Consider the following 27,586-nt stretch of genomic DNA (forward strand, 5'->3'; position numbering starts at 1 on the left):
TTCCTACAAGGTTGAGTAAGAGTTCTGTTTTGACGTCTGCAAGTGGCATTGTCAGGAAAGCAGGTCTACAGAATGGAGCTACATCACAGGCAACAACAAAACACGGTGTTCCCAGAAAGAGCCCCAGTTAGTGTCTCCAGACTTCCTGGAGAAAGGGTGACAAGGTGTTAAGGAGACCCCCATGGAAAGGCTTTAAAAATGGTTGGGTGAAAAGAAGACAGGGGTGATTAGGCTAAGTCTGAAACTCTACAAATGGCCAACAAGGGAGTTTGGACTCTACTGTTCAGCTTGAAAGAAAAAGACTGTTGTGGGAAACAGGTGTTGTTTGCAAACTCTGTGGCACTGTTGGTGAAACGTCCTTGTCAAGACACCTGCATCATGCCACCAAGGCTAAATTTAGTCTGCTCCTGCTATCATCAATCCAAGGATGTGGGGAGGGGAAGTCAACCACACCTGGCAAAGCGCCACGGCTCATAGTAATAAAAACCTAGCAGGGTTATTACCCGGGGACCTAAAGCTCCTGGGAGTAGCAACCAAAATGACTTTCCTGTGGGTGGCTCTTACTTACCTAGTGCTCCTTGATGTTGCCTGTGGTGAGTAAAGCATGTGTTGCATTTCTAGGTTGGTTGGTTGCTTCCTATTCTTTCATCACGGCTGATGGATCATGCAGTTCCTGGGGGGCGGGGGGGAAGCATGCTTAGGTTCATTGCTTGCAACACTTTACACACAAGCGCAAACACACATTGCCTAATTCACAGGCCTGCTTGGTTGAATGTCCTTCGTTTGCAAAAAAAAAAAAAAAGAACAACAGGCTGGGAAAGGAAGAGTGTTTCCAGCTACAACTCTGGAAGGGTTCAGTACTCTTCTTCAAAGAGGAACTGTGAATGATGCCAAGGAGGCAGTTTTCTGGCAGTTAAGATAGCTTGCCATATCCCCCAGCGAGATTGGCCAAGATATCCCCAAACAACTCACCACATTGTTGGAAATGTAACCATCAACACGGGACATATTTCCACATGTGGTGGACATGTCCCAAAGCAAGAGCATACTGGTTAAAAATTTAAAAAATGGCTAGAGGAAATCACAGGGGGAAAAATTGCTCTGAAACCCGCACTATTTTTGTTGGGAATTATAAAAGAAAAGATTAGAAAATTTATTATCTCATACTCCACATAATCACGACCACCAGAATTTCATTTGCACAAAGCTAGAATTTGCTCCATCAAATATGATGATTATAAAGAAGGTGCCAGAATGTGCAGAAGCAGATAAATTAACAATGGAACTTAAAGACCGAGAGGAAACAATTTATTATGAAACATGGAATAGATGGTATAGTTGGCTGGAGAAAGAATCTAAAATCAATATATAAATGTATAAACGTAAGAGAAGATATTATAGAGGAACAAAATACTTAATGTGTAATAGATATGTATATATTGTAGTGAATATATGAATTAGTAAGTAATATATAAAATGTATGTGTATATAGTTGGTCAAAAGACAAAATAGATATTACCAAAGACCCCAGAAAGCTGTAAAAATGTAATAAAGATGTTAAAGATGTAAATGCTGAATAAAAATTATTTTTAAAAAAAAAAAGATAGCTTGCCATTGCCTTCTTTGGGATGCTCTTTCCAACTCCAGCACTGCCTTTTTCAAAAATTGCTCTGTTATATAATGTCCTATGCAGACAAAGAGGGACATGATTAAAAACGTATAGGAAGCAATGTTGAGGATAGTTTGTTTAGGAGACTGAAAAGGACATCCATGCAGAGTTATATCAAATTTACTTTGGCCCTATTTTGTCTTGCAAATTTTCAGAATGTGGGCCCTGCCACATGTATCACAAGGGCCAATTATGACTTTCTCAACCTGAAAAATAAAAATGACCCTATTCTGTAGCCTAAAGTGTAACAGCCAACCAGTTGCATGTAAATTCTGGTTTCTCTGAGATTGTCAAGAATAGGCAGTGAATGAACAAATCTGAACAATCCTCCACAACCTTGGAGGATCCTCACAGAAGGCTACTCAGTCCAGATCTGAGATACTTATAAGATTGACCCTCTCTTTGTCTTTTCATAGGCTGTGGGAACCCAGCCATTAAGCCCAATGTGAAAGATGCAGAGAGAATTATCAATGGGGTGAATGCCATTCCTGGTTCTTGGCCTTGGCAAGTCTCACTGCAGGTAAGGACATCGCCCGTGGTCACTGGTAGGTCAGTAGTGTGGGGGACAAGTACTATTTTCCTTATATCCAACTGCATTTTAGGCACAGCAGGCAAGCTGAAGCTGCCTGAGGACCCTGGAATGGAAGAGGATAGAAAATGAACATAAAATTTTTGTCAGATTGAATTGAGTGGGCACAATTAAAGGGCATTGTTTATGATAGAAGGTAGAGTGGTATGGTGGCCTAATGGTGAAGACACTTACCTCACATTCATAAGAGTTCAACCTTAGGTGGCATACGTTTCCCTCTTAAAGCGCAAAGAAAAAAAATATCTGCTGTGAACTCCTGTGTAGGCATCAGGAAGGGCATCTGGCCAGTAAATTCTCAATTCCATCCAGTCGCCCCGACTCTATGTTAGATTAAGGGATTACAGGATCATAAAAAAAGAGGGTTTATATTAGAAGGTGCTAGTAGAAAGGGCAGGCTTGGAGACTCCTTAGAAGAGCAGAATGTCGAGTCAAACTATAATTCAGTCACTCCACGTGGTTGTCAGATCCTACATTCCTGCAGTAAAGGTTGTGTTATAATTCACACTGCTATTGTAAATCTTATTATCATTTTAGAGAGTCTATAACCGTAAACCCGTGGGCGTTGTGACTCCTGTGATCTTCTAGGGAGGATCCCATTGATTGTTGTGGCTATGTATTCCAAGAAGGGATACTCTTGGCCCCTTCTTTAAATGGGTATTTTCCTCACAATGGACAAGAGTAGTTTGGCATAACAAAGCTATCCTTTTAAGACAGAATAGAATAGAATAGAATAGAATAGAATAGAATAGAATAGAATAGAATAGAATAGAATAGAATAGAATAGAATACAATACAATACAATACAATACAATACAATACAATACAATACAATACAATACAATACAATACAATACAATACAATACAATTCTTTATTGGACAAGTGTGATTGGACACCCAAGGAATTCTTCTTGGTACATAAGCTCTCGGAGTACATAAAAGAAAAGATACATTCATCAAGAATCATAAGGTACAACACTTAATGATAGTCACAGGGAAACAGTCAATATAAATCTTAAGGATACCAGCAACAAGGTTACAGTCATACAGTCATAAGTCGGAGGAGGTGGGTGATAGGAACGATGAGAAGATTAATAGTAATGCAGACTTAATGAATAGTTTGACAGTGTTGTGGGAATTAGTTGTTTAGCAGAGTGATGGTGTTCGGGGAAAAAACTGTCCTTGTGTCTAGTTATTCTGGTGTGTAGTGCTGTATAGCGTCGTTTTGAGGGTAGGAATTGAAACAGTTTATGTCCAGGATGTGAGGGGTCTGTAATTATTTTCACAGCCCTCTTTTTGACTCGTGCAGTATACAGGTCCTCAATGGAAGGCAGGTTGGTAGCCATTGTTTTTTCTGCAGTTCTAATTATCCTCTGAAGTCTGTGTCTGTCTTGTTGGGTTGCAGAACCAAACCAGACAGTTATAGAAGTGCAGATGACATGATGATATTAGTGCATAGGTGAAAATAGGGTAGGTGGGACTTGAAGCTGCCCAGAAAAAGTTACTAAAATTTTGTTGCTGATAACAATACAGTACTGTATTCCTACCTGGATAGAGAGTTTTACATTTTTAAAAAATGTGGAAATCTTATTTTTGCTGACCTTCAGGACGTATGCAGGAACTTGTATGCATCTTTCCATTTCCTGAAATTCCTGAAAAAGATCTTTTAAAATGTAAATAAACTGATTTTTTAAAACTACTTACCTTTCTCTGTTGTACAAACTTTTTTTTTTTTTAAAGAGTTAACCAATACTATTTGTGTGCAACTTTTAGTACTGTATTTTCTTTCTGGATTCCTGGTAGAAGAGGGTGTGTGGTTTTTTTTTTGAAGACAAATTTATTTAGAGTTTATTTGCTGCTACTTTTGCATCCAAAGTGATGGTCAAATTAATAGGACCTGGCTTTAGAATTCATTCGTATCCATACTTGGGATTTGTTCAGGTTGGAAAAGGTGAACTACAGATTGTTGGGTTTTCCCCCCCAATGTTTAGTTCAGTCCTAAAAAAAAATGAAAGGGGGAAGCAAGGAGGGAAAAATTAGGAGCCTAAATTTGTCCAACAGTCCGTTTTCTTGATGCATTTTATCCTTCCTGCGTTCCAAATCTGTGCTATTTTGAATTTTTTTCTAGACTAGCTCACGTCACCATTTTTGTGGCGGTTCCCTGATCAATGAGAATTGGGTTGTTACTGCTGCTCACTGCAATGTGGAGTAAGTACCGGTAAATCCTTTCCATGTTCTTGTTATATTGATCATTGTCCTAGAGGCACCGTGTTACCAGTTTTCATCCTTATTTTGAATCATCAGAGGCTGAGAGTTAAAAGTCCACAAGTCTAAAAATTGCCAAGGTTGGACACCCCTGCCCTAAGACTGTATCTCTCCCATAAAAGTGAAAGAGAATTCTCACCTTTGACCTCTGACCATCAAAAGGCCTTATCTGATTTAACCATCCCTTTCCCCATCTGCATCTCCAAATTATTCTATCCCTTTCTGAACTACTGAATCAACAAAATGATTTGAGATTTAAGAGTTTGAATCTCAATAGAGGCTATCTATTTATGATAGCCTATTTATGTATTTATGATCTATGACCTATCACTTTGTTGTTTTACACGTGACTAATGACAGCTTCTGCACCGGAAGCAAATTCCTTCATGTCTGATCATATTTGGCCAATAAATAATCCCATCCCATCCCATCCCATCCCATCCCATCCCATCCCATCCCATCCCATCCCATCCCATCCCATCCCATCCCATCCCATCCCTATTCTATTCTATTCTATTCTATTCTATTCTATTCTATTCTATTCTATTCTATTCTATTCTATTCTATTCTATTCATTTCATTTCATTTCATTTCATTTCATTTCATTTCATTTCATTTCATTCCATTCCAATCCATTCCATTCCATCTCTGCTCTGCTCTGCTCTTATTCTTTTCCATTCCATTCCTTTCTATTTCTTTTCCATTTCTACGCTACTCTACCCTGCTCTATTTCTGTTCTATTCTATTTTTTATCCTGCCCTACCCTAAACTATCCTACCCTACCCTTCTTCTTCTTCCATCCCCAGCACTAAGGGATTGATTTACAGTATGTCTGAATGTTCAGTTTCGCTGCACGTATGCATCAGAGAGAAGAAGGTCACCATAGCACGTTAGACATGAGTTGTGTTTTTATTTCTCCAGAGCGGGAAGACATTTTGCTTACTTTGGACTGCAGAACAGATTCGATAATGCTGCGCCAGTCCAACGGCGATCCATAATCAAGGTGAGTGGCTCATTTGGGACAATGTCCAAATGAGCCAAGAGTGCATCATGCAAGGAAAGCACATTTAGGCATCAGGGATAGAGGTAAGATCACGTGATCATCATCTTAACTTTTTGTTGTTGTTGTTGTTTTGGTCCCACCTCCCGATCATCTTGTAATCCTATGTGGTTTGTAATGGAAACCATTTAAAGTTATTTATTGATGCTCAGCCTACAGGGCAATGCAACCCCACAATTGTCGTGACAGATGTCATGACAAACAGTTCTGCTAAGCCATAGTCTGTTGGCCTAATTCAGGGGTCAGCAACCTGTGGCTCCGGAGCCACATGCAGCTCTTTGGGCCCTCTGTTGTGGCTCCCTGTCAGGTGATCCCACCACTGGCTGGCCCCACCCCTTGCCCTCCCCTCCCAGTTACTCCTCTCCTGGCCTGAGAAGGTAAGGGCGATGGTGGGGGATGGAGAAGCGGCCAGGACAGAGACAGGGAGATACAGAGAGAGGGGGAGAGAGACAGACATAGAGAGATACAGAGAGAGAGGGGGGAGAGAGGAAGGGAGGGGAGAGAGAGAGATGTCAAAAGGATTTTGTGGTTCTCTGTGTTTTTTAACAATGGGTTCTCTGCCCTAATGACTGGCTGGGTAGGCGTGGCTAGGGGGTGTCATGTGACTGACGGAAGTGAGTGACATCGAGTTGGCCACGCCCACCCAGGTTTTGTGGCTTCCGGTGTTTTCTTTTCTGTGGGAAATGGGTCCAAATGGCTCTTTGAGTATTTGAAGTTGCAGATCTCTGGGCTAATTAGTTCACTATACATTAAGTTATAAAAGCTGGTTTGCAAATTATGATGGTTGGCTCTGCTAAGTCAAAATAAACGTTGATGCGTTTATTTAAATTTTCTTTTTACTTATTTCCCTTTAGAGATTCTTAACAAAGGAAAAGATAGCACTCACAGAATCTGTGATTTTAGATTAAGATCTAAAGCAGGGGTGAAATGCTACTGGTTCAGACAGGTTCGACTGAACCGGTAGCGACGGCAGCGGCTGCTTCAGAGAACCGGTAACGACGACAGCGTGAGGCTCTGCCCACCCGCCTGGTCGTCGTTACTTCCTGGTTTTTTACCCTCTGCGCATGCGCAGAAGGGGGTGTGCATGCGTAGAGGGTCCAAGCGTGCACTTCCGAACCAGTAGGGACGGTAAGTAGATTTCACCCGATCTATATGGAGAAACCCGATATTTCCATCCAGAAATAGCAACAGTTATCAGTCTTGCATAACCATGTTGTTGTTAATCTTGGTTTTTGGATGGAAAAAGTTCTAAAGTTCTGGAGACCCCCAGGGGGAGAGCCTTCTCTGTGGCAGCACCTGCCCTCTGGAATGACCTACCCCCTGAGATACGCACGATATCAGACCTCCGGACTTTTCGTCGGGCCCTGAAAGCACACTTATACCATCTAGCCGGGCTGGCTTGATCCCATCCTCTCTGTTTTAATTGAATTCGGTTTTAATTGGGTTGTTTTAAATTATTGGGCTGAAATCATTTAATTGTTTTTTAAAACTGTTTTTAAATTTTATATGCTATGTTTTATCTCGGCTGCACACCGCCCTGAGTCCCGTGGGAGAAAGGTGGTATAAAAATAAAAATAAATAAATAAAATAAAAATAAATAAGAGCTTACCAGGGATTGATGGACTTCCAAGATCTTAAATCAAGCAGAATTTGATTTAATTTTTTAGACTATAATTTTTTAAGGTTTCTCTCTCCACTCCTGATGTTTTGCAGGTGATTACCAATTCTGCCTGGGACCCCTACAATTTAAATAATGATGTCACCCTATTGAAGCTGTCTGCTCCAGTGCAGCTGAATAAGTACATATCTCCGGTCTGCCTGGCTTCTTCCACGGAAGTTTTATCCCCAGATTTAAAGTGTGTCACAACCGGTTGGGGACGGGACAGGCTGAACTGTAAGTGGCCATTTGGGAATCAGGCGGGCTGAGAAAACCCAAACCGGAAAGCGAAGACACCAGTTTGCCTTCTTGAATTCACTCTGCCAATGGGCCCGGGGTACTTGCAGGATCACCTCCTACTGGCCCCCTCACATAGGACTGCCCTCCTCTGGGTGCTGTCGGCCAGACAATGTCGGCTGACGGCGCCCAGGATGAGGACGTTCTCTGTGGCTGCACCGACCCTCTGGAACGAGTTACCCACCGGGCTCTGGATGGCCCCTGATCTCTGTTCCTTCCGCAAAGACCTGAAGACATGGCTTTTTAAGCAAATTGTCTGATTCTGTTTTGGGAGTTTTAATTAATTGTGGGATTTTAATGGAACCTTTTCATCTTATTTATTATTGCTCTTTTATTGTGATTTTACTGTTGTGAGCCGCCCCGAGTCCTTCGGGAGAAGGGCGGCATATAAATTTTAATAAAATAAATAAAATTCCAACTAGTTGCTTCAGCCACACAGATTTTTCTTTCTTTCTTTCTTTCGGCCAGCACAAGAATCTGCAGTCATATTACAACAAGTCGTTCTTCCCTTGGTGCAAGTAAATGTATGCCAGCAAAAACATTCCAGGCCTATCACCAGTTCTATGGTATGTGCAGGTGGAGCCGGATCCACATCCTGCCACGTAAGTATCTCTTAAGGAAGATTTTATCTGGGCAGCGTATTGAACTGCAAAGAGGGAGGTTCTTTGTGTCCAGCCATGGGTTTATTTTGGCAAGGTAGAGAAAGGCACCCAGTAATATTCTTTAGGTTTTTCATATCTTTTTGGCCCGACTGGAGGAGGTCTTAAGAGTTCCACTCACTCAAAGGATACCAGAGTGCCAACTATGATCTAAAGATGAGGGCCTGATGAAGAGCTTCAAAGGGCTTTTTAAGGTCAAAGTCATCTCCTTTGGGTTGAGGTCAACACCTGGTGGCGTTCAAGGACATGACTATGGGGTCTTCTTGGCAGCCAAACAAAAATGGTTGATGTTAGGAAATGATAATTACCTAACTTGTTGGGTTGGCAATATATAAAACCTCAATATAGCTTTAAGATTGCATCATACTGTGTCCTGATTGGTTAGCTCTGTAGCCAATGTCCTTAAGAGAAAGCATGAAACATGGTTTGTTTCTCTCTGCTGATCATTATTTTTCTCTGCTGATCATTATTTCTCTTTGCTGATCGTTACTGCTCTTTGCTGTGTTTGCTACTGTTTGCAACTGTTATTTGTGTATGACTACGATGACTGGTAAGAAGACTTTGTTACTGGAATATCCCTGGACTATTGTTTTACTATCTTCTGCTTTATCTATGTATGACCTGGACTGTTTATTGGACTGTGCCTTTTTACTATTTCCTAAAAGTAAACACAATTCAGTGTATCTGTGTGTTGGCTGTGATTATTCGCAACTGCTCTCAGTCGCTTTCATGTGCACACCCTTGCTACTCTAGGGTTGCTCTGCGAATTCCTCAACAGTTGACCTTTGCTGTCTTTGTCCAGGATGCTAATTGAGTTTTCCAGGTTAGCTTGCAATCCTTGATTTCCCCAAGGGCCTCTTATTCAAGTACAAATTGGGCTACCTAAGGAGATTCTCAGTCATCCGGGTCATGGTTGCACCAAAGGTGCTTTTTCAAAAGGCAGCTGGACTTCCTTTGTGTTTTCCTTCAAGGCGTTTTGCTTCTCATCCAAAAAGGTTCTCCATTTCTGATTGAAGAAGCTTCTTGGATGAGAAGCAAAACGTTTTCAAGGAAAAACAAAAAGAGTGTCCAGTCGCCTTTTGAAAAAACATCTTTGGTACAATTTGGGCTCCACCTTGGTTAATTTTTCTCCCCCCAGGCTAAAAAAAAAAAGGTTTTCTTAAAAGCATTTGCTTTTCTTTCCTTTTAGGGTGATTCTGGTGGCCCTCTGGTATGCAAGAAAGGCTCATCTTGGTATCTGATTGGGGTCGTCTCCTGGGGAACCCCCAGCTGTAACGTCTATACTCCTGCTGTGTATACCCGAATCTCCAAATTCCGCAACTGGATTGACCAAGTTGTAGCTAGAAACTGACGACACCCCTGGGAGACACAAGACAAATGCTCTCACTGGGACTCCCCCCAATGTAGAAAATATATCAACATACATTCTTGCAACCGAAATACAGAAAAAAACACATCAGTTTTCATTTCAAAGAAAAAAATCTTCTTCCAGTAATCATCTGTCATAATAAAATGAAATAAACTACAGGTAATTCTCGAGTAGAACAATTCACTTAGCAACTGTTCGAAGTTACGACATAACTTTCCCCCCCCAAGTACTTACGACAGTCCCGAGGTTACAAATATTGGAGCACCACAGCGGTTGTTCACCCATACGAATGACCACAGAGGTGATGCAACATTCACTCTGCCTATTCCCGCCCCCTCCCCCCCAAGTCGGGTCTCTTCTCCAGCCTCTCTGCTATGATTTCTTTGCCTGCTCTCGGTGCTCCAAAAGTGGAGCGGTGAGACCAGAGGGAGAGGGGGACCATCGCGCCCTGCTCAGCTTCTCTGACTCCGACTTCTGGAACGGCGGACAGCCTTAGTGAGTTTCCCCCAAAGGCTTCCAATCTCGGCGCAGGGAAGCATTTGCATGCCGACAGAAGTCTTTGAGGCAGTGAAATCATGCTGCTTGAAAGTTGTCCCATCAACTTGCAAACACTTTGGGGGCCGAGACTGGAAGCTCCTGGGGGCCGTGATCTTGTGCAAGTTCAGGCATCCATTCTCTGCAAAAGCAGAGAAGCCAAGCAGGGCGCGCTTGTCCCTCTCTCCCTCTGGTCTCACCGCTCTGCTTTTGGAGCACCCGGGGTACGCAAAGAAACCGCAACAGACAGGGTGGAGAAAACAGTTCACTAGATCTTCGCAAGGCGAATCTCCACAGATGTGGCAGGATGGGGGGGAGGAGCATGAGATATCTGAGTGGGTCAGGAGAGGCCTTGGGTGGTCTTAAGCAGGTGGTCTGTTCCATCACTAGCCCCTCCCATGGCCTTCTCCTCCTGAGATACCTCATGTCCACTTAACAACCCGCACATTCAATTAGCGAATGTGTGGGCGAAAGCAGGGAGTTTTCACGTTCATCTTACCTGATTCACTCCAATGAATCCTCAGGTTACGAATGTAATCGGCAAGCTCCATTACATTCGTAAGTCAAGGACTACCTGTAGTAACTTTCTTCAAGTGTCCATATCAGAACTCTGGAGCTAATTCCAGCTGTTGTAGCATCTCAAACAAATTTTAAACTATTTTTTAAAAAAATCATAATCATGGTTTAGACTCTCACTAAAAATTTCCCATTATGCCTTGGCATCTCTTCATCTATTGGTGAAATAGCTCCACATATAAGCTATTTTGTCCCGAAGTATTTCATCCTTTTAAGCATTTGAATGGACAACATCAAAAGCAAGTTTTAGAAACGTAAACCTCGGCAAATATGGGAAACAGGAGACAATTTAAGAAGTGTTGTCCCATCTCACAGGATTTGATAAAACATACCTCAATGCCTATTAAAATACATAAAAGCCAGTATCAGTTCCAGCCTGGTCTCTTTCAAGATTTGTTAGATGGGAAAAATATATAGGAATGCATATTATTTACAATCATTTTCAAACAATTGTTTTCAACCTCATCCACTAACTTGAGTTCAGAAGTGCAAGTCCTTACCTGCCTTTCATTAGAGCATCCATTGCAACCATAAAAGGTAAAGGTAAAGGTTCCCCTCGCACATATGTGCTAGTGGGGATTCCCGACTCTAGGGGGCGGTGCTCATCTCTGTTTCAAAGCCAAAGAGCCAGTGCTGTCCAAAGACATCTCCGTGGTCAAGTGGCTGGCATGACTCAATGCCAAAGGCACACAAAATGCTGTTCCCTTCCCACCAAAGGTGGTCCCTATTTTTCTACTTGCATTTTTTACCTGCTTTCGAACTGCTAGGTTGGCAGAAGCTGGGACAAGTAACGGGAGCTCACCCCATTACACGGCACTAGGGATTCAAACCGCTGAACTGCCGACCTCTCGATCGACAAGCTCAGATTCTTAGCCACTGAGCCACCGTGTCCCTATTACAACTATACCCCACCAAAAAAAACAAACAAAAACAACCCACGCTTCACCACTCTGTGAGGATCGACATTTTACTGAATAAAAAGGTTACAGTTCCAAATTTTAAAAACAGACTGAATACACAAAATAAATAATTCCATACACTAATTTCAACATTACAGGTTAACTGTCATGCATCAAATCACCCTCTAAAAAAATGTAGAGATTCCATTGTGTAAAAAATAAAAAAATCCCAAAAGGCACCAAAGACAAAAATCACAGATATGAATACTTGGGAGAGAAAAAAAAGTAGGGAAGGAAAGTCGCTGACCTATGAAAAAGTGGTAAGGGAGCTTCTAGAAACAATTAATTTTTGACAAATTGGATGTTATGATGACAGGAAGAAGTATCCGTGAAGTTGGACTAAAAGTCGCTTAATTCCTATCTTGGAGGACTTCCAAAGGATACTGTAGTGCAGGGCTTGTCCAACCTTGTCTACTTTTAAGACCTGTGGACTTCAACTCCCAGAATTCCATGCTGACTGGGGAATTCTGGGAGTTGAAGTCTACAAACTTGCCGAGATGCAGCACATCTCTGCTGTGGTGCCAAAAGTGACACATCCAGCACACCAGATATTGGCAGGAAGACAGCAAGATAATAGTCGGGGGCTGCTGGAGTACTGAATATTTGGAAAGTACCTTCTCTCCCAACACCCAATCCCAGTTATTGGAAAGGAACAACCTGTCAACCTTATCCAAAAAAAAAAAAAAAAAAAAGCATTTCCCATGTTGGATTCCAGACAGCCCTGAGGTCCTTGGAAAGCCTATTGAGCCTTAATTGGGGACAAAAACTGTTAATGGTTGTCAATGAAATGGCTAGACCCTCACTGCTGAGTAATCCCAGCACCGTACAGCTGCTAAGAGATACGGTGTCTAGACACACTATCTGTACACAGAATTACAGGGCAGTCCTCGACTTACGGGCCACAATCGAGACCTAACTTTCTGCGGTTAAATGAGTTGTGCCTAGTTTCACAATCTTTGTTGCTGCAGTTGTTAAGCGAACCACTGCAGTTGTTCAGTGGGCAGTGAAGAAAATCCGGCTTTCCCCGTTGACTTTGCTTGTAGGAAGCTGGCCGGGAAGATCGCGAATGGTAGGATCACATGACCCCTGCATAATGCAGCTGTCATAAATACATGTCAAGTGCCTGAATTTTGATCACATAACCACGCGGATTCTGCAACTTAAGTGAGAAAAAGGGTCGTAAGTCATCCTTTTCAGTACTGTTCCAACTGTCACTAAACAAATAGTTGTAAATCAAGGACTACTTGTAATACCGGTATCTTGGCCAGCTACTGTCCACCTAGGATTTCAGTTAATCTATAGTACTTTCTCCCTAAGATAAATGGTTTGGAAATACATGGCTTGTTGAACCAAACCAAGAAAAATTAAAAGCAGGGCAGGCCAGAACCTATCCAAGGGCAAAATTCCTATTTTTTGTATTGTTTCTGCTTCCGTGACATCACCTAGTAGTTCAAAAAGGTCACTGAGATTTGTAATGGTTTTTCCCCTCCTTTGAACAAAGGAGTCCCTTGTGTTACATCAGACTTCCTTTGACACACTGGGGTTCAAAAGCTATTTGTAACACAACACGGAGAGAAAGGGAACTCCTCTGGACTTACTAACGGTGCATCACCAGCAAAGCGGTTCTTAGGACTGTGAACTCCTTGTAATGTAGTCCTAGGTTTCCAAGAATAATGACTGAGTGGTTTAAAATAAGGCACTAAACTGGCAAAATGGCATTTATATCCATCTTGAGATAAAGGCAACTTTTTTTTTGGAAAAAGTTTTATTTTAGATTAAAAATTAAAAAAAATAAAATAAAAACACAACGACAACAACATAAAAATATCATCCTTACAAACAATTATAGACAGCATCTCAATCGGTTGAAATCATTTCGTGCTTACAATTCTCCAGATCTCCTCATATATTCTTCTTTACTTAAACTGAAGATAAATATTTAAACATTTCATATATGCTATCTCATCTCCATACTTTTTTGTCAAACCATTGATAAAATATCTCCCATATCAAATAGTATTGTTTATCTTCCTGTTCTCTTATTTCAAATGTCAATCTACTCATTTCAGCACGGTCCAACATTTTCATAATAATTTCTTCATTGGTAATTATCTTCTCTCCTTTCCAGTTTTTGGCAAATACAATTCTGGCCGCTGTTAAAATGTTCACAATTAAGTATTGTAATTCTTTATTAAATGTCTCTGGTAAAATTCCTAATAAAAATATTTCTGGTTTAAAGTCAATATGTCTCTTTGTCATTTTTTCTAACCACGTATGTATTTTAGTCCAAAATCTCCTTGCTTCCACGCATGTCCACCACATATGGTAATACGATCCTGGAGTTTGATGACACTTCCAACATTTCTCCGATTTATTCTTAAACATCCTGGCTATTCTCGTTGGGGGTAGATGCCACCTGTAAAACATCTTATACAAATTCTCTTGATATGCTGTTGTCATTTTATAATTATGTGACCACAATTTTTGCCATTTCTCTAAATCAATACTATAACCAAAATTTTTTCCCCATGCTATCATTGATTCTTTAACTTGTTCTTCTTCCAATTTTGCTTCAAGTAAATATCCATATAGCTTTTTAATTATATGGTCATCTGAACCCATTAATATCTTGTCTAAACCAGTCAAAACACCTTCTTGTTTAAATACCTTCTTGTTTAAAGACTTCTTGATATCTGGAAAGTATTTGCATGTATGAAAACCAATCTATCTTAATTCCCTGATCTTCTAAGTTTTGTTTCAATTTAAGTTCACCCTTTTCATCCAATAATTCATTATATCTAACAATTTGTTCCCCTTCAAATACCACTGGATAAGAAAAAGCTTCAATTGTAGATACCCAGACTGGAATCTTCAGATAATGGTATTTTTTGATCTTCTCCCATGTCAAAAACAAAGCTTCATGTATCTGGTGCCTTCTAAAATACCCCTGAATTTTAGTTCCTTGAGATAAAGGCAACTTTTTGAAAGTATTGGCAAAATTACCGGTGTGGATTTATGCATCTGATCCCATTCCCAAATGTGCTTTCTTGAAGTTCTCCAGTTGCTGAATTCTATTTACAAAACCTCAGAAAAACACAAGACTGCTTTAATTCCATCTTCACCCCCCTATTTACTCATCAAAGCTGAAACTTCCACAAATACAATCCTGGTCATTTATGAGATGAACATTTAAAAGCCAACCTAAGCATTATGGCAGACATAGAAGGACTGCTTAACATGTTCTTCTGCCATCTCCTCTGCACCGGTGGCAGGGAAATGCATGTTGGTGCACCATAGGCTAGTAAGCAGAGGAAGACGTTGGTCCTCATTGGGAGAGGAGTATCTTGCCGGCAATAATTTCACGAGAAACCCAGGTCTGTCTGGCTTGTGACTAACTCTGAGGTCACAGTAACGTTTCCACATTTGAATTCTCTTCCGCGGGAGAATAAAAGTCATTAAAAAGCCAGAAATGTTCAAGAGCTGTCTTGTGACTCGGTGGAAATGTTGGGAAACGTTGGAATTTGTGCTTTGTATGAAGTGATGGGAAATGTTGAAACATGTGGCTCATTGGAAATATTAAATTATCGGGATAGGATAAAGTGCAAGAGTTCCTGGATTTAAAAAAAAAAAAGAGTTGGCAGTTTAAAGGCAGGCAGTAAGAGTGCCTGATAAAAGCTAAATATCCTGACATTGTGGAATATATAGATGCTTGGCTCCAGACGGCCTTCTTTTAATCACTCTCCTAGAGAAATATCTCACGCTTCTTCTTACTCGGCAGTAGTAGGATGACACTTCTCACTTCCAACCCTTGGATAAGCGTGACTCTGGTCCAATGAGCCCTTCGAAAGTGACAGGCAGAGACTAGCATAAAAGGACCCACTGATGTTCAAATACAAGACATAAAAAGAATATATTTCTAATGGTAAAATGTGGGCCAGAAGTGACTTCTAATCTATGGCACGCTTATGTCTTCAGAGTCCCACTGTTAGCAACCTAGAACGTAACCCCAACTTTGCATTCTTTCTCCAAGGCACTTGCAGAAACGGATGACATGTCGAACAGCCGAGGAGAGGAGCAAAATGTCCACAAGGATGCTGCAGGATACCTCTCAGCTGAAGGAACTCTTCTGCGCCCTGGTGAGAAGGAGGGGAGAGGGAAAACCAACTCTCCAGGCTGGGTAGAAATGCTGCAAAAAAAAAGGAGGGGGGGAATCTCTGGGGAAAGACAGACTAATTTGGTCCAAACAAAGGTAAGGGAAAACGACGACTACAACCTGAGAGGCAATAAGCAGAAGGATATTCTTGGTTCAGTTCTGTGTGGTGTTAATTATGCCCTTTTAAAAGTAGATTAAGGGATGCAGTGGCTCAGTGACTAAGACTAAGACTAAGATCGAAAGGTCGGCAGTTCAGCGGGTCGAATCCCTAGTGCTGCGTAATGGGGTGAGCTTCCGTTACTTGTCCCAGCTTCTGCCAACCTAGCAGTTCAAAAGCACGTAAAAAATCCAAGTAGAAAAATAGGGACCACCTTTGGTGGGAAGGTAACAGCGTTCTGTGCGCCTCTGGCATTGAGTCATGCTGGCCACATGACCACAGAGATGTCTTTGGACAGCGCTGGCTCTTCGGCTTTGAAACTGATATGAGCATTGGCCCCTAGAGTCGGGAACGGCTAGCACATATGCGCGAGGGGAACCTTTACCTTTACCTTACTTTTGGTCAATATAATGTAGAGCAGTAGGCCATTTAATCAAGCAGGGGCCTAAAGATTGAAAAACAGAACAATCTCATTTTATCGTGGGAAACCAGATAATGAATACACTCATGGATAAGCCAAAAATTCTAGATCCCCAAACACACCCAATATGAGCTTATCTGCAAGTACAGACAATATTAGTTTTTCCCCCCAACAAAGATGGCTGCCTGTGAAGGGAAAGTCACAGTCCAAGCATGACCATTCGGAAGTCTTGTCGCCCAGCTGCAGCCCTCAAGGCTCTTCCCTCAGGATCTGCGGCGGAAAGAACGGAAGGGCAAATCAGACTGATTAAAGAGATCACAGGTGTGAGATTGTGGAAAATTTCTCCTTGCAGCAAAGAAAGGAAAATAGGAATAGGAATAAGCACAGAGGCTGAGACTTGGAAGCAGTGTTTTAAAAAAAAAAAACTAGCCAAACTGAAGCTGCCAGAATCAAACCGGCTTTACTCAATGAAAGATCTTCGAGCTGGTCATTCGGAATCATTTGACACAAAATGGAGATTGGGAGGGACAATGCCAGTTTAGGTTATTGTTATCTCTTTAAGGTATTTTTTGATAAACCTAGTTTGGGTTATTGTCTCTCATATTGTAAATTCTTAAGGCGGGCATTGATGGCTGACAAAGACGCTGAGCTTAGAAAGTTGACAGCTCAGGTTTGAGACCCGAGCATCACGCAACAGGGTGATCTCCCATTACTTGTCCCAGTTCCTGTCCACCTAGCAGTTAGACAGCATGCAAATGTGAGTAGATAAATAGGTACCACTTTGATGGGAAGGTAACAGCGCTGCATTCGCCTCAGCATATAGTCAGGCTGGCCACAGAAGTGTCTTCGGACAACGGTAGTTGCTACGGCTAAGGAAACGGAGATGAGCATCGTCCCCTAGAGTCAGACATGACTGGACAGGAGAAAACTTTAACAGAACAGAATAACAGAGTTGGAAGGGGCCTTGGAGGTCTTCTAGTCCAACCCCCTGCTCAGGCAGGAAATCCTATACCATTTCAGAGAAGTAGCTGTGAAATCTCTTCTTAAAAACTCCCAGTGTTGGAGCATTTACAACTTCTGGAAGCAAGTTGTTCCACTGGCTAATTGTTCTGCCAGAAAATTTCTTCTTAGTTCCAGGTTGTTTCTCTCCTTGATGAGTTTCCATCCATTGCGTCTTGTCCTGCCTTCTGGTGCTTTGGAGAATAGGTTGATTCCCTCTTCTTTGTGGCAAGCCCTTAGATATCTTTACCTTTATCTCTTAAAAGAAAAAAAACTACAAATTAGTAAGTGGAGCAACCAAGTGGAAGGACCACCACAGCAAAGCGATGGAGGCTCATTAACATGATGGAGAAGATGCTGATGTAGACGGTCAAATACACAAGGTACATGAGGAACACCAAACACCCAGCCTTTGGCGAAATAGTAAGTCCAGAAAGGCACAGTCAGTATTACCAGTAAATCAGCTACAGCTAAGTTCAGGATGAGGGCAATGGTAAATGAGCGCTGGGGGAATTTGGAAAGGATGGTCCAGATCACGAGACCATTGCCAGGAACCCCAATCAAGAAGCACAAAGTGAGGAAGAAGGTTGGAATAATTTTGGCCTCCAGAGCTTCCGTAGTCTCGTTGGTTAGTGTCCTGTGGCATGAAGGAGGGCCATCCTGTGTCCATATAGTCTTGTCTAAAGGCAAAACAGCTCCAGGACAAATGGAGCACAGGATCCCCACGGAGTCAATAAGATCCCCAAGAAGAAGAAGATCTCTTTGGCAAGGGCCAGTTTCTTTTAAAAAGAGAGTTGGGGTTTTTTTGTTTTTTGTTTTACTCAGACTGGGACATCCTGATTGGTTCTGCAACAGACATACATGAGAAATAGAGATGCTTTCTCCAGTCCACTTCCTTTCAGAGGATTCTTGCCTATGGCCCAATTCCTACAAGGTTGAGTAAGAGTTCTGTTTTGACGTCTGCAAGTGGCATTGTCAGGAAAGCAGGTCTACAGAATGGAGCTACATCACAGGCAACAACAAAACACGGTGTTCCCAGAAAGAGCCCCAGTTAGTGTCTCCAGACTTCCTGGAGAAAGGGTGACAAGGTGTTAAGGAGACCCCCGTGGAAAGGCTTTAGAAATGGTTGGGTGAAAAGAAGACAGGGGTGATTAGGCAAAGTCTGAAACTCTACAAATGGCCAACAAGGGAGTTTGGACTCTACTGTTCAGCTTGAAAGAAAAAGACTGTTGTGGGAAACAGGTGTTGTTTGCAAACTCTGTGGCACTGTTGGTGAAACGTCCTTGTCAAGACACCTGCATCATGCCACCAAGGCTAAATTTAGTCTGCTCCTGCTATCATCAATCCAAGGATGTGGGGAGGGGAAGTCAACCACACCTGGCGAAGCGCCACGGCTCATAGTAATAAAAAGCAGCACCCGGGGACCTAAAGCTCTTGGGAGTAGCAACCAAAATGACTTTCCTGTGGGCGGCTCTTACTTACCTAGTGCTCCTTGATGTTGCCTGTGGTGAGTAAAGCATGTGCTGCATTTCTAGGTTGGTTGGTTGGTTGCTTCCTATTCTTTCATCACAGCTGATGGATCATGCAGTTCCTGGGGGGGGGGGGAGGCATGCTTAGGTTCATTGCTTGCACACAAGCGCAAACACACATTGCCTAATTCACAGGCCTGCTTGGTTGAATGTCCTTCCTTTGCAAAAAATAAATAAAAAAGAGCAACAGGCTGGGAAAGGAAGAGTGTTTCCAGCTACAACTCTGGAGGGGTTCGGTACTCTTCTTCAAAGAGGAACTGTGAATGATGCCAAGGAGGCAGTTTTCTGGCAGTTAAGATAGCTTGCCGTATCCCCCGGTGAGATTAGCCAAGATATCCCCAAACAATTCACCACATTGTTGGAAATGTAACCATCAACACGGGACATATTTCCACATGTGGTGGACATGTCCCAAAGCAAGAGCATACTGGTTAAAAATTAAAAAAATGGCTAGAGGAAATCACAGGGGGAAAAATTGCTCTGAAACCCGCACTATTTTTGTTGGGAATTATAAAAGAAAAGATTAGAAAATTTATTATCTCATACTCCACATAATTACGGCCGCCAGAATTTCATTTGCACAAAGCTGGAATTTACTCCATCAAATACGATGATTATAAAGAAGGTGGTAGAATGTGCAGAAGCAGATAAATTAACAATGGAACTTAAAGACCGAGAGGAAACGATTTATTATGAAACCTGGAATAGATGGTATAGTTGGCTGGAGAAAGAATCTAAAATCAATATATAAATGTATAAACGTAAGAGAAGATATTATAGAGGAACAAAATCCTTAATGTGTAATAGATATGTATATATTGTAGTGAATATATGAATTAGTAAGTTAGTTGGTCAAAAGACAAAATAGATATTACCAAAGACGCCGGTATCGGAAAGCTGTAAAAATGTAACAAAGATGTTAAAGATGTAAATGCTGAATTTTTTTTTTTTTAAAGATAGCTTGCCATTGCCTTCTTTGGGATGCTCTTTCCAACTCCAGCAGTGCTTTTTTCAAAAATTGCTCTGCTATATAATGTCCTATGCAGACAAAGGGGAACATGATTAAAAACGTATAGGAAGCAATGTTGAGGATAGTTTGTTTAGAAGACTGAAATAGACATTCATGCAGAGTTATATCAAATTTACTTTGGCCCTACTTTCTCCTGCAAATTTTTAGAATGTGGGCCCTGCCACATGTATCACTCAAGGGCCAATTATGACTTTCTCAACTTGAAAAATAAAAATGCCCCTATTCTGTAGCCTAAAGTGTAACAGCCAACCAGTTGCATGTAAATTCTGGTTTCTCTGAGATTGTCAAGAGTAGGCAGTGAATGAATAAATCTGAACAATCCTCCACAACCTTGGAGGATCCTCACAGAAGGCTACTCAGTCCAGATCTGAGATACTTATAAGATTGACCCTCTCTTTGTCTTTTCATAGGCTGTGGGAACCCAGCCATTAAGCCCAATGTGAAAGATGCAGAGAGAATTATCAACGGGGTGGATGCCATTCCTGGTTCTTGGCCCTGGCAAGTCTCACTGCAGGTAAGGACATCGTCCGTAGTCACTGGTAGGTCAGTAGTGTGGAGGACAAGTACTATTTTCCTTATATCCAACTGCATTTTAGGCACAGCAGGCAAGCTGAAGCTGCCTGAGGACCCTGGAATGGAAGAAGATAGAAGATGAACATAAAATTGTTGTCGGATTGAATTGAGTCAACATGTGGGCACAATTAAAGGATATTGTTTATGATAGAAGGTAGAGTGCTGTGGTGGCCTAATGGTGAAGACACTTACTTCACATTCATAAGAGTTCAACCTTAGGTGGCATACGTTTCTCTCTTAAAGCGCAAAGAAAAAAATATCTGCTGTGAACTCCTGTGTAGGCATCAGGAAGGGCATCTGGCCAGTAAATTCTCAATTCCATCCAGTCGCCCCAACTCTATGTTAGATTAAGGGATTACAGGGTCATAAAAAGAGGGTTTATATTAGAAGGTGCTAGTAGAAAGGGCAGGCTTGGAGACTCCTTAGAAGAGCAGAATGTCGAGTCAAACTATAATTCAGTCACTCCACGTGGTTGTCAGATCCTACATTCCTGCAGTAAAGGTTGTGTTATAATTCACACTGCTATTGTAAATCTTATTATCATTTTAGAGAGTCTATAACCATAAACCCATGGGCGTTGTGACTCCTGTGATCTTATAGGGAGGATCCCATTGATTGTCGTGGCTATGCATTCCAAGAAGGGATACTCTTGGCCCCTTCTTTAAATGGGTATTTTTCTCACAATGGACAAGAGTAGTTTGGCATAACAAAGCTATCCTTTTAAGACATAATAGAATAGAATAGAATAGAATAGAATAGAATAGAATAGAATAGAATAGAATAGAATAGAATAGAATAGAATAGAATAGAATTCTTTATTGGCCAAGTTTGATTGGACACACAAGGAATTCTTCTTGGTGCATACGCTCTCGGAGTACATAAAAGAAAAGATACATTCGTCAAGAATCATAAGGTACAACTTTTAATGATAGTCACAGGGAAACAGTCAATATAAATCTTAAGGATACTAGCAACAAGGTTACAGTCATACACTCATAAGTGAGAGGAGATGGGTGATAGGAACAATGAGAAGATTAATAGTAATAGTAATGCAGATTTAGTGAATAGTTTGACAGTGTTGAGGGAATTATTTGTTTAGCAGAGTGATGGCGTTCGGGAAAAAACTGTCCTTGTGTCTAGTTGTTCTGGTGTGTAGTGCTGTATAGCGTCGTTTTGAGGGTAGGAATTGAAACAGTTTATGTCCAGGATGCGAGGAGTCTGTAATTATTTTCACAGCCCTCTTTTTGACTCGTGTAGTATACAGGTCCTCAATGGAAGGCAGGTTGGTAGCCACTGTTTTTTCTGCAGTTCTAATTATCCTCTGAAGTCTGTGTCTGTCTTGTTGGGTTGCAGAACCAAACCAGACAGTTATAGAGGTGCAGATGACATGATAATATTAGTGCATAGGTGAAAATAGGGTAGGTGGGACTTCAAGCTGCCCCAGAAAAAGTGACTAAAATTTTGTTGCTGATAACAATACAGTACTGTATTCCTACCTGGGTAGAGAGTTTTACATTTTTAAAAAATGTGGAAATCTCATTTTTGCTGACCTTCAGGACGTATGCAGGCACTTGTATGCATCTTTCCCATTTCCTGAAATTCCTGAAAAAGATCTTTTAAAATGTAAATAAACTGATTTTTTTTAAAAATCAAAGACTTCTTACCTTTCTCTGTTGTACAAACTTTTTTTTTTTTTTTAAAAAAAAGAATTAACTAATACTATTTGTGTGCAACTTTTAGTACTGTATTTTCTTTCTGGATTCCTGTTAGAAGAGGGTGTGTGATTTTTTTTGAAGACAAATTTATTTAGAGTTTATTTGCTGCTACTTTTGCATCCAAAGTGAGAAGAATGGTCAAATTAAGTGTCAATAGGACTTGATTTTAGAATTCATTCGTATCCATACTTGGGACTTATTCAGGTTGGAAAATTTGACCTACAAATTGTTTTTTTTCCCTCCTGATGTTTAGTTTATTCCTCAAAAAAAATGAAAGGGGGGAAGCAAGGAGGGAAAAATTAGGAGGGTAAACTTGTCCAACAGTCTGTTTTCTTGATGCATTTTATCTTTCGTGCGTTCCAAATCTGTGCTATTTGAATTTTTTTCTAGACTAGCTCACGTTACCATATTTGTGGCGGTTCCCTGATCAATGAGAATTGGGTTGTTACTGCTGCTCACTGCAATGTGGAGTAAGTACCGGTAAATCCTTTCCGTGTTCTTGTTATATTGATCATTGTCCTAGAGGCACCGTGTTACCAGTTTTCATCCTTATTTTGAATCATCAAAGGTTGAGAGTTAAAAGTCCCTAAGTCTAAAAATTGCCAAGGTTGGACACCCCTGCCCTAAGACTGTATGTCTCCCATAAAAGTGAAAGAGAATTCTCACCTTTGACCTCTGACCATCAAAAGGCCTTATCCGATTTAACCATCTCTTTCCCCATCTGCATCTCCAAACTATTCTATCCCTTTCTGAACTACTGAATCAACAAAATGATTTGAGATTCAAGAATTTGAATCTCAATAGAGGCTATCTATTTATGATAGCTTATTTATGTATTTATGATCTATGTCTTATCACTTTGTTGTTTTACCTGTGAATACTGACAGCTTCTGCACCGGAAGCAAATTCCTTCATGTCTGATCATATTTGGCCAATAAAGAATTCCATTCCATTCCATTCCATTCCATTCCATTCCAACTCTACTCTTATTCCATTCCATTTATTTATTTTATTTATTTTGTTGCATTTCTATGCCACCCAACTCCCGAGGGACTCCATTCCATTCCATTCCATTCCATTCCATTCCATTCTACTTATTCCATTCCATTCTATTCTATTCCTACTCTACTCTACTCTACTCTTATTCTTTTCCATTCCATTCCATTCCATTCCATTCCATTCCTATTTCTTTTCCATTTCTACGCTACTCTACTCTGCTCTATTTCTGTTCTATTCTATTTTTTTACCCTACCCTAAACTACCCTACCCTACCCTTCTTCTTCTTCCATCCCCAGCACTAAGGGATTGATTTACAGTATGTCTGAATGTTCAGTTTCGCTGCACGTATGCATCAGAGAGAAGAAGGTCACCATAGCACGTTAGACATGAGTTGTGTTTTTATTTCTCCAGAGCGGGAAGACATTTTGCTTACTTTGGACTGCAGAACAGATTCGATAACGCTGCGCCAGTCCAACAGCGATCCATAATCAAGGTGAGTGGCTCATTTGGGACAATGTCCAAATGAGCCAAGAGTGCATCATGCAAGGAAAGCACATTTAGGCATCAGGGATAGAAGATCACATGATCATCTTTACTTTTTGTTGTTGTTGTTTTGGTCCCACCTCCAGATCATCTTGTAATCCTATGTAGTTTGTAATGGAAACCATTTAAAGTTATTTATTGATGCACAGGGCAATGCAACCCCACAGTTGTCGTGACAGATGTCATGACAAACAGTTCTGCTAAGCCATAGTTCGTTGGCCTAATTCTGGGGTCAGCAACCTGCGGCTCCAGAGTCACATGCGGCTCTTTGGGCCCTCTGCTGTGGCTCCCTGTCAGGTGATCCCAACACTGCCTGGCCCCACCCCTCTCCCTCCCCTCCCAGTCACTCCTCGCCTGGCCTGAGAAGGTAAGGGCGATGGTGGGGGATGGAGAAGCGGCCAGGGCAGAGACAGGGAGATACAGAGAGAGGGGGAGAGAGAGAGACATAGAGAGATACAGAGAGAGAGGGAGAGAGGGGGGGAAAGAGGAAGGGAGGGGAGAGAGAAAGATGTCAAAAGGATTTTGTGGTTCTCTGTGTTTTTTAACAACAGGTTCTCTGCCCTAATGACCAGCTGGGTAGGCGTGGCTAGGAGGGGTCATGTGACTGGTGGAAGTGAGTGACATCGAGTTGGCCACGCCCACCCAGGTTTTGTGGCTTCCGGTGTTTTCTTTTCTGTGGGAAATGGGTCCAAATGGCTATTTGAGTATTTAAAGTTGCAGATCTCTGGGCTAATTAGTTCACTATACATTAAGTTATAAAAGCTGGTTTGCAAATTATGATGGTTGGCTCTCCTAAGTCAAAATAAATGTTGCTGCGTTTATTTAAATTTTCTTTTTACTTATTTTCCTTTAGAGAGTCTTAACAAAGGAAAAGATAGCACTCACAGAATCTGTGATTTTAGATTAAGATCTAAAGCAGGGGTGAAATGCTACTGGTTCAGACAGGTTCGACTGAACCGGTAGCGACGGCAGCAGCTGCTTCAGAGAACCGGTAACGATGACAGCGTGAGGCTCTGCCCACCCGCGTGGTCGTCGTTACTTCCTGGTTTTTTACCCTCTGCGCATGCGCAGAAGGGTTTGTGCATACCCAGGGGGTCCAAGCGTGCACTCCTGAACCAGTAGGGACGGTAAGTAGATTTCACCCGATCTAAAGGCGATATGGAGAAACCCGATATTTCCATCCAGAAATAGCAACAGTTATCAGTCTTGCATAACCATGTTGCTGTTAATCTTGGTTTTGGGATGGAAAAAGTTCTGAAGAGCCTACCAGGGAGTGACGGACTTCCAAGATCTTAAATCAAGCAGAATTTGATTTGATTTTTTAGACTATAATTTTTCTCCCTCCACTCCTGATGTTTTGCAGGTGATTACCAATCCTGATTGGGACTCCTACTATTTAAATAATGACATCACCCTATTGAAGCTGTCTGCTCCAGTGCAGCTGAATGACTACGTATCTCCGGTCTGCCTGGCTTCTTCCACGGAAGTTTTATCCCCAGATTTAAAGTGTGTCACAACCGGTTGGGGACGGGACAAGCTGAGCTGTAAGTGGCCATTTGGGAATCAGGCGGGCTGAGAAAACCCAAACCGGAAAGCGAAGACACCAATTTGCCTTCTTGAATTCACTCTGCCAATGGGCCCGGGGTACTTGCAGGATCACCTCCTACCGGCCTCCTCACATAGGGCTGCCCTCCTCCGGGTGCCGTCGGCCAGACAATGTCGGCTGACGGCGCCCAGGATGAGAACGTTCTCTGTGGCTGCACCAACCCTCTGGAACGAGTTACCCACTGGGCTCCGGACAGCCCCTGATCTCCGTTCCTTCCGCAAAGACCTGAAGACATGGCTTTTTAAGCAAATTGTCTGATTCTGTTTTTTTTTTTAATTTGATTTATATGCCGCCCTTCTCCGGAGACTCAGGGCGGCTTACAATGCGTTAAGCAATAGCCTTCATACTTTTGTATATTTATACAAAGTCAGCTTATTGCCCCCACAAACTGGGTCCTCATTTCACCTACCTTAGAAAGGATGGAAGGCTGAGTCAACCTTGAGCCTTGGAGAGATTCGAACCAGCAGTAAATTGCAGGCAGCTGTGTTAATAACAGGGTGCGTAGACCACTGTACTATCAAGGCTCTTTGGGAGTTTTAATTAATTGTGGGATTTTAATTGAATCTTTTCATCTTATTTATTTTTGCTCTTTTATTGTGATTTTACTGTTGTGAGCCGCCCCGAATCCTTCGGGAGAAGGGCGGCATATAAATTTTAATAAAATAAATAAAATAAATAAAATTCCAACTGGTTGCTTCGTCCACACAGATTTTTTTTTTTCTTTCTTTCTTTCTGCCAGCATATGAATCTGCAATCATATTACAGCAAGTCGTTCTTCCCTTGGTGCAAGAAAATGTGTGCCAGGAAAAACATCCCTGGCCTATCACCAGTTCTATGATATGTGCAGGTGGAGCTGGTTCCACATCCTGCCATGTAAGTATCTCTTAAGGAAGATTTTATCTGGACAGCGTATTGAACTGCAAAGAGGGAGGTTCTTTGTGTCCAGCCATGAGTTTATTTTGGCAAGGTAGAGAAAGGCACCCAGTAATATTCTTTAGGTTTTTCATACCTTTTTGGCCCTACTGGAGGAGGTCTTAAGAGTTCCACTCACTCAAAGGATACCAGAGTGTCAACCGTGATGTAGAGATGAGGTCTTGATGAAGAGCTTCAAAGGGCTTTTTAAGGTCAAAGACATCTCCTTTAGGTTGAGGTCAACACCTGGTGGCATTCAAGAACATGACTATGTGGTCTTCTTTGCAGCCAAACAAAAATGGTTGAAGGCCATTGCTGTCTTCGTCCAGGATGCTAGTTCAGCTTTCTAGGCTAGCTTGCAATCCTTGATTTCCCCAAAGGCCTCTTATTCAAGTACAAATTGGGCTACCTAAGGAGATTCTCAGTCATCCAGGTCATGGTTGCACCAAAAGTGCTTTTTCAAAAGGCAGCTGGACTTCCTTTGTGTTTTCCTTCAAGGCGTTTCGCTTCTCATCCAAGAAGCTTCTCCATTTCTGATTGAAGAAGCTTCTTGGATGAGAAGCAAAACGTTTTCAAGGAAAAACAAAAAGAGTGTCCAGTCGCCTTTTGAAAAAACATCCTTGGTACAATTTGGGCTCCACCTTGGTTAATTTTTCTCCCCCCAGGCTAAAAAAAAAAGGGGTTTTCTTAAAAAGCATTTGCTTTTCTTTCCTTTTAGGGTGATTCTGGTGGCCCTCTGGTATGCAAGAAAGACTCAACTTGGTATCTGATTGGGGTCGTCTCCTGGGGAAGCTCCAGCTGTAACATCTATACTCCTGCTGTGTATGCCCGAGTCTCTGAATTGCGCAACTGGATTGACGAAGTTGTAGCTAGCAACTGATGACACCCCTGGGAGACACAAGACAAATGCTCTCACTGGGACTCCCCCCAATGTAGAAAATAAATCAACATAAATTCTTGCAACTGAGATACAGAAAAAAAAACATCAGTTTTCATTTCAAAGAAAAAATCTTCTTCCAGTGATCATCTGTCATAATAAAATGAAGTAAACTACAGGTAATCCTCGAGTTACAATAACTCACTTAGCAACTGTTTGAAGTTATGACATAACTTCCCCCCAAGTACTTACGACAGTCCTGAGGTTACAAATTTTGGAGCACCACAGCTGTTGTTCACCCTTACGAATGACCAGAGGTGATGCAACATTCACTCTGCCTATTCCGGCCCCCTCCCCCCCCCCCCCCGAGTCGGGTCTCCTCTCCAGCCTCTCTGCTATGATTTCTTTGCCTGCTCTCGGTGCTCCAAAAGTGGAGCGGT

General features: G+C 41.8%; 1 protein-coding gene across 1 annotated transcript; it reads left to right on the forward strand.

Annotated features, from left to right (window-relative positions):
* Positions 1–538: 538 nt before the first annotated feature.
* CTRL (chymotrypsin like) lies at positions 539–27,149 on the forward strand. Its single transcript, XM_070953206.1, has 14 exons — positions 539–593; positions 2,086–2,189; positions 4,385–4,464; positions 5,443–5,524; positions 7,295–7,475; positions 8,004–8,137; positions 9,384–9,533; positions 15,663–15,768; positions 20,332–20,435; positions 22,600–22,679; positions 23,620–23,701; positions 25,115–25,295; positions 26,097–26,230; positions 26,988–27,149. The coding sequence occupies exons 1-14, from the start codon at positions 539–541 to the stop codon at positions 27,147–27,149; spliced, it is 1,635 nt and encodes a 544-aa protein (XP_070809307.1).
* The last annotated feature ends 437 nt before the right edge of the window (positions 27,150–27,586 follow it).

Source organism: Pituophis catenifer, unplaced genomic scaffold (genome assembly GCF_029215685.1).
Source record: "Pituophis catenifer annectens isolate HBS135680 unplaced genomic scaffold, rPitCat1.0.hap2 SCAF_13, whole genome shotgun sequence".
In the NCBI taxonomy this organism is placed as follows: Eukaryota; Metazoa; Chordata; class Lepidosauria; order Squamata; family Colubridae; genus Pituophis; species Pituophis catenifer.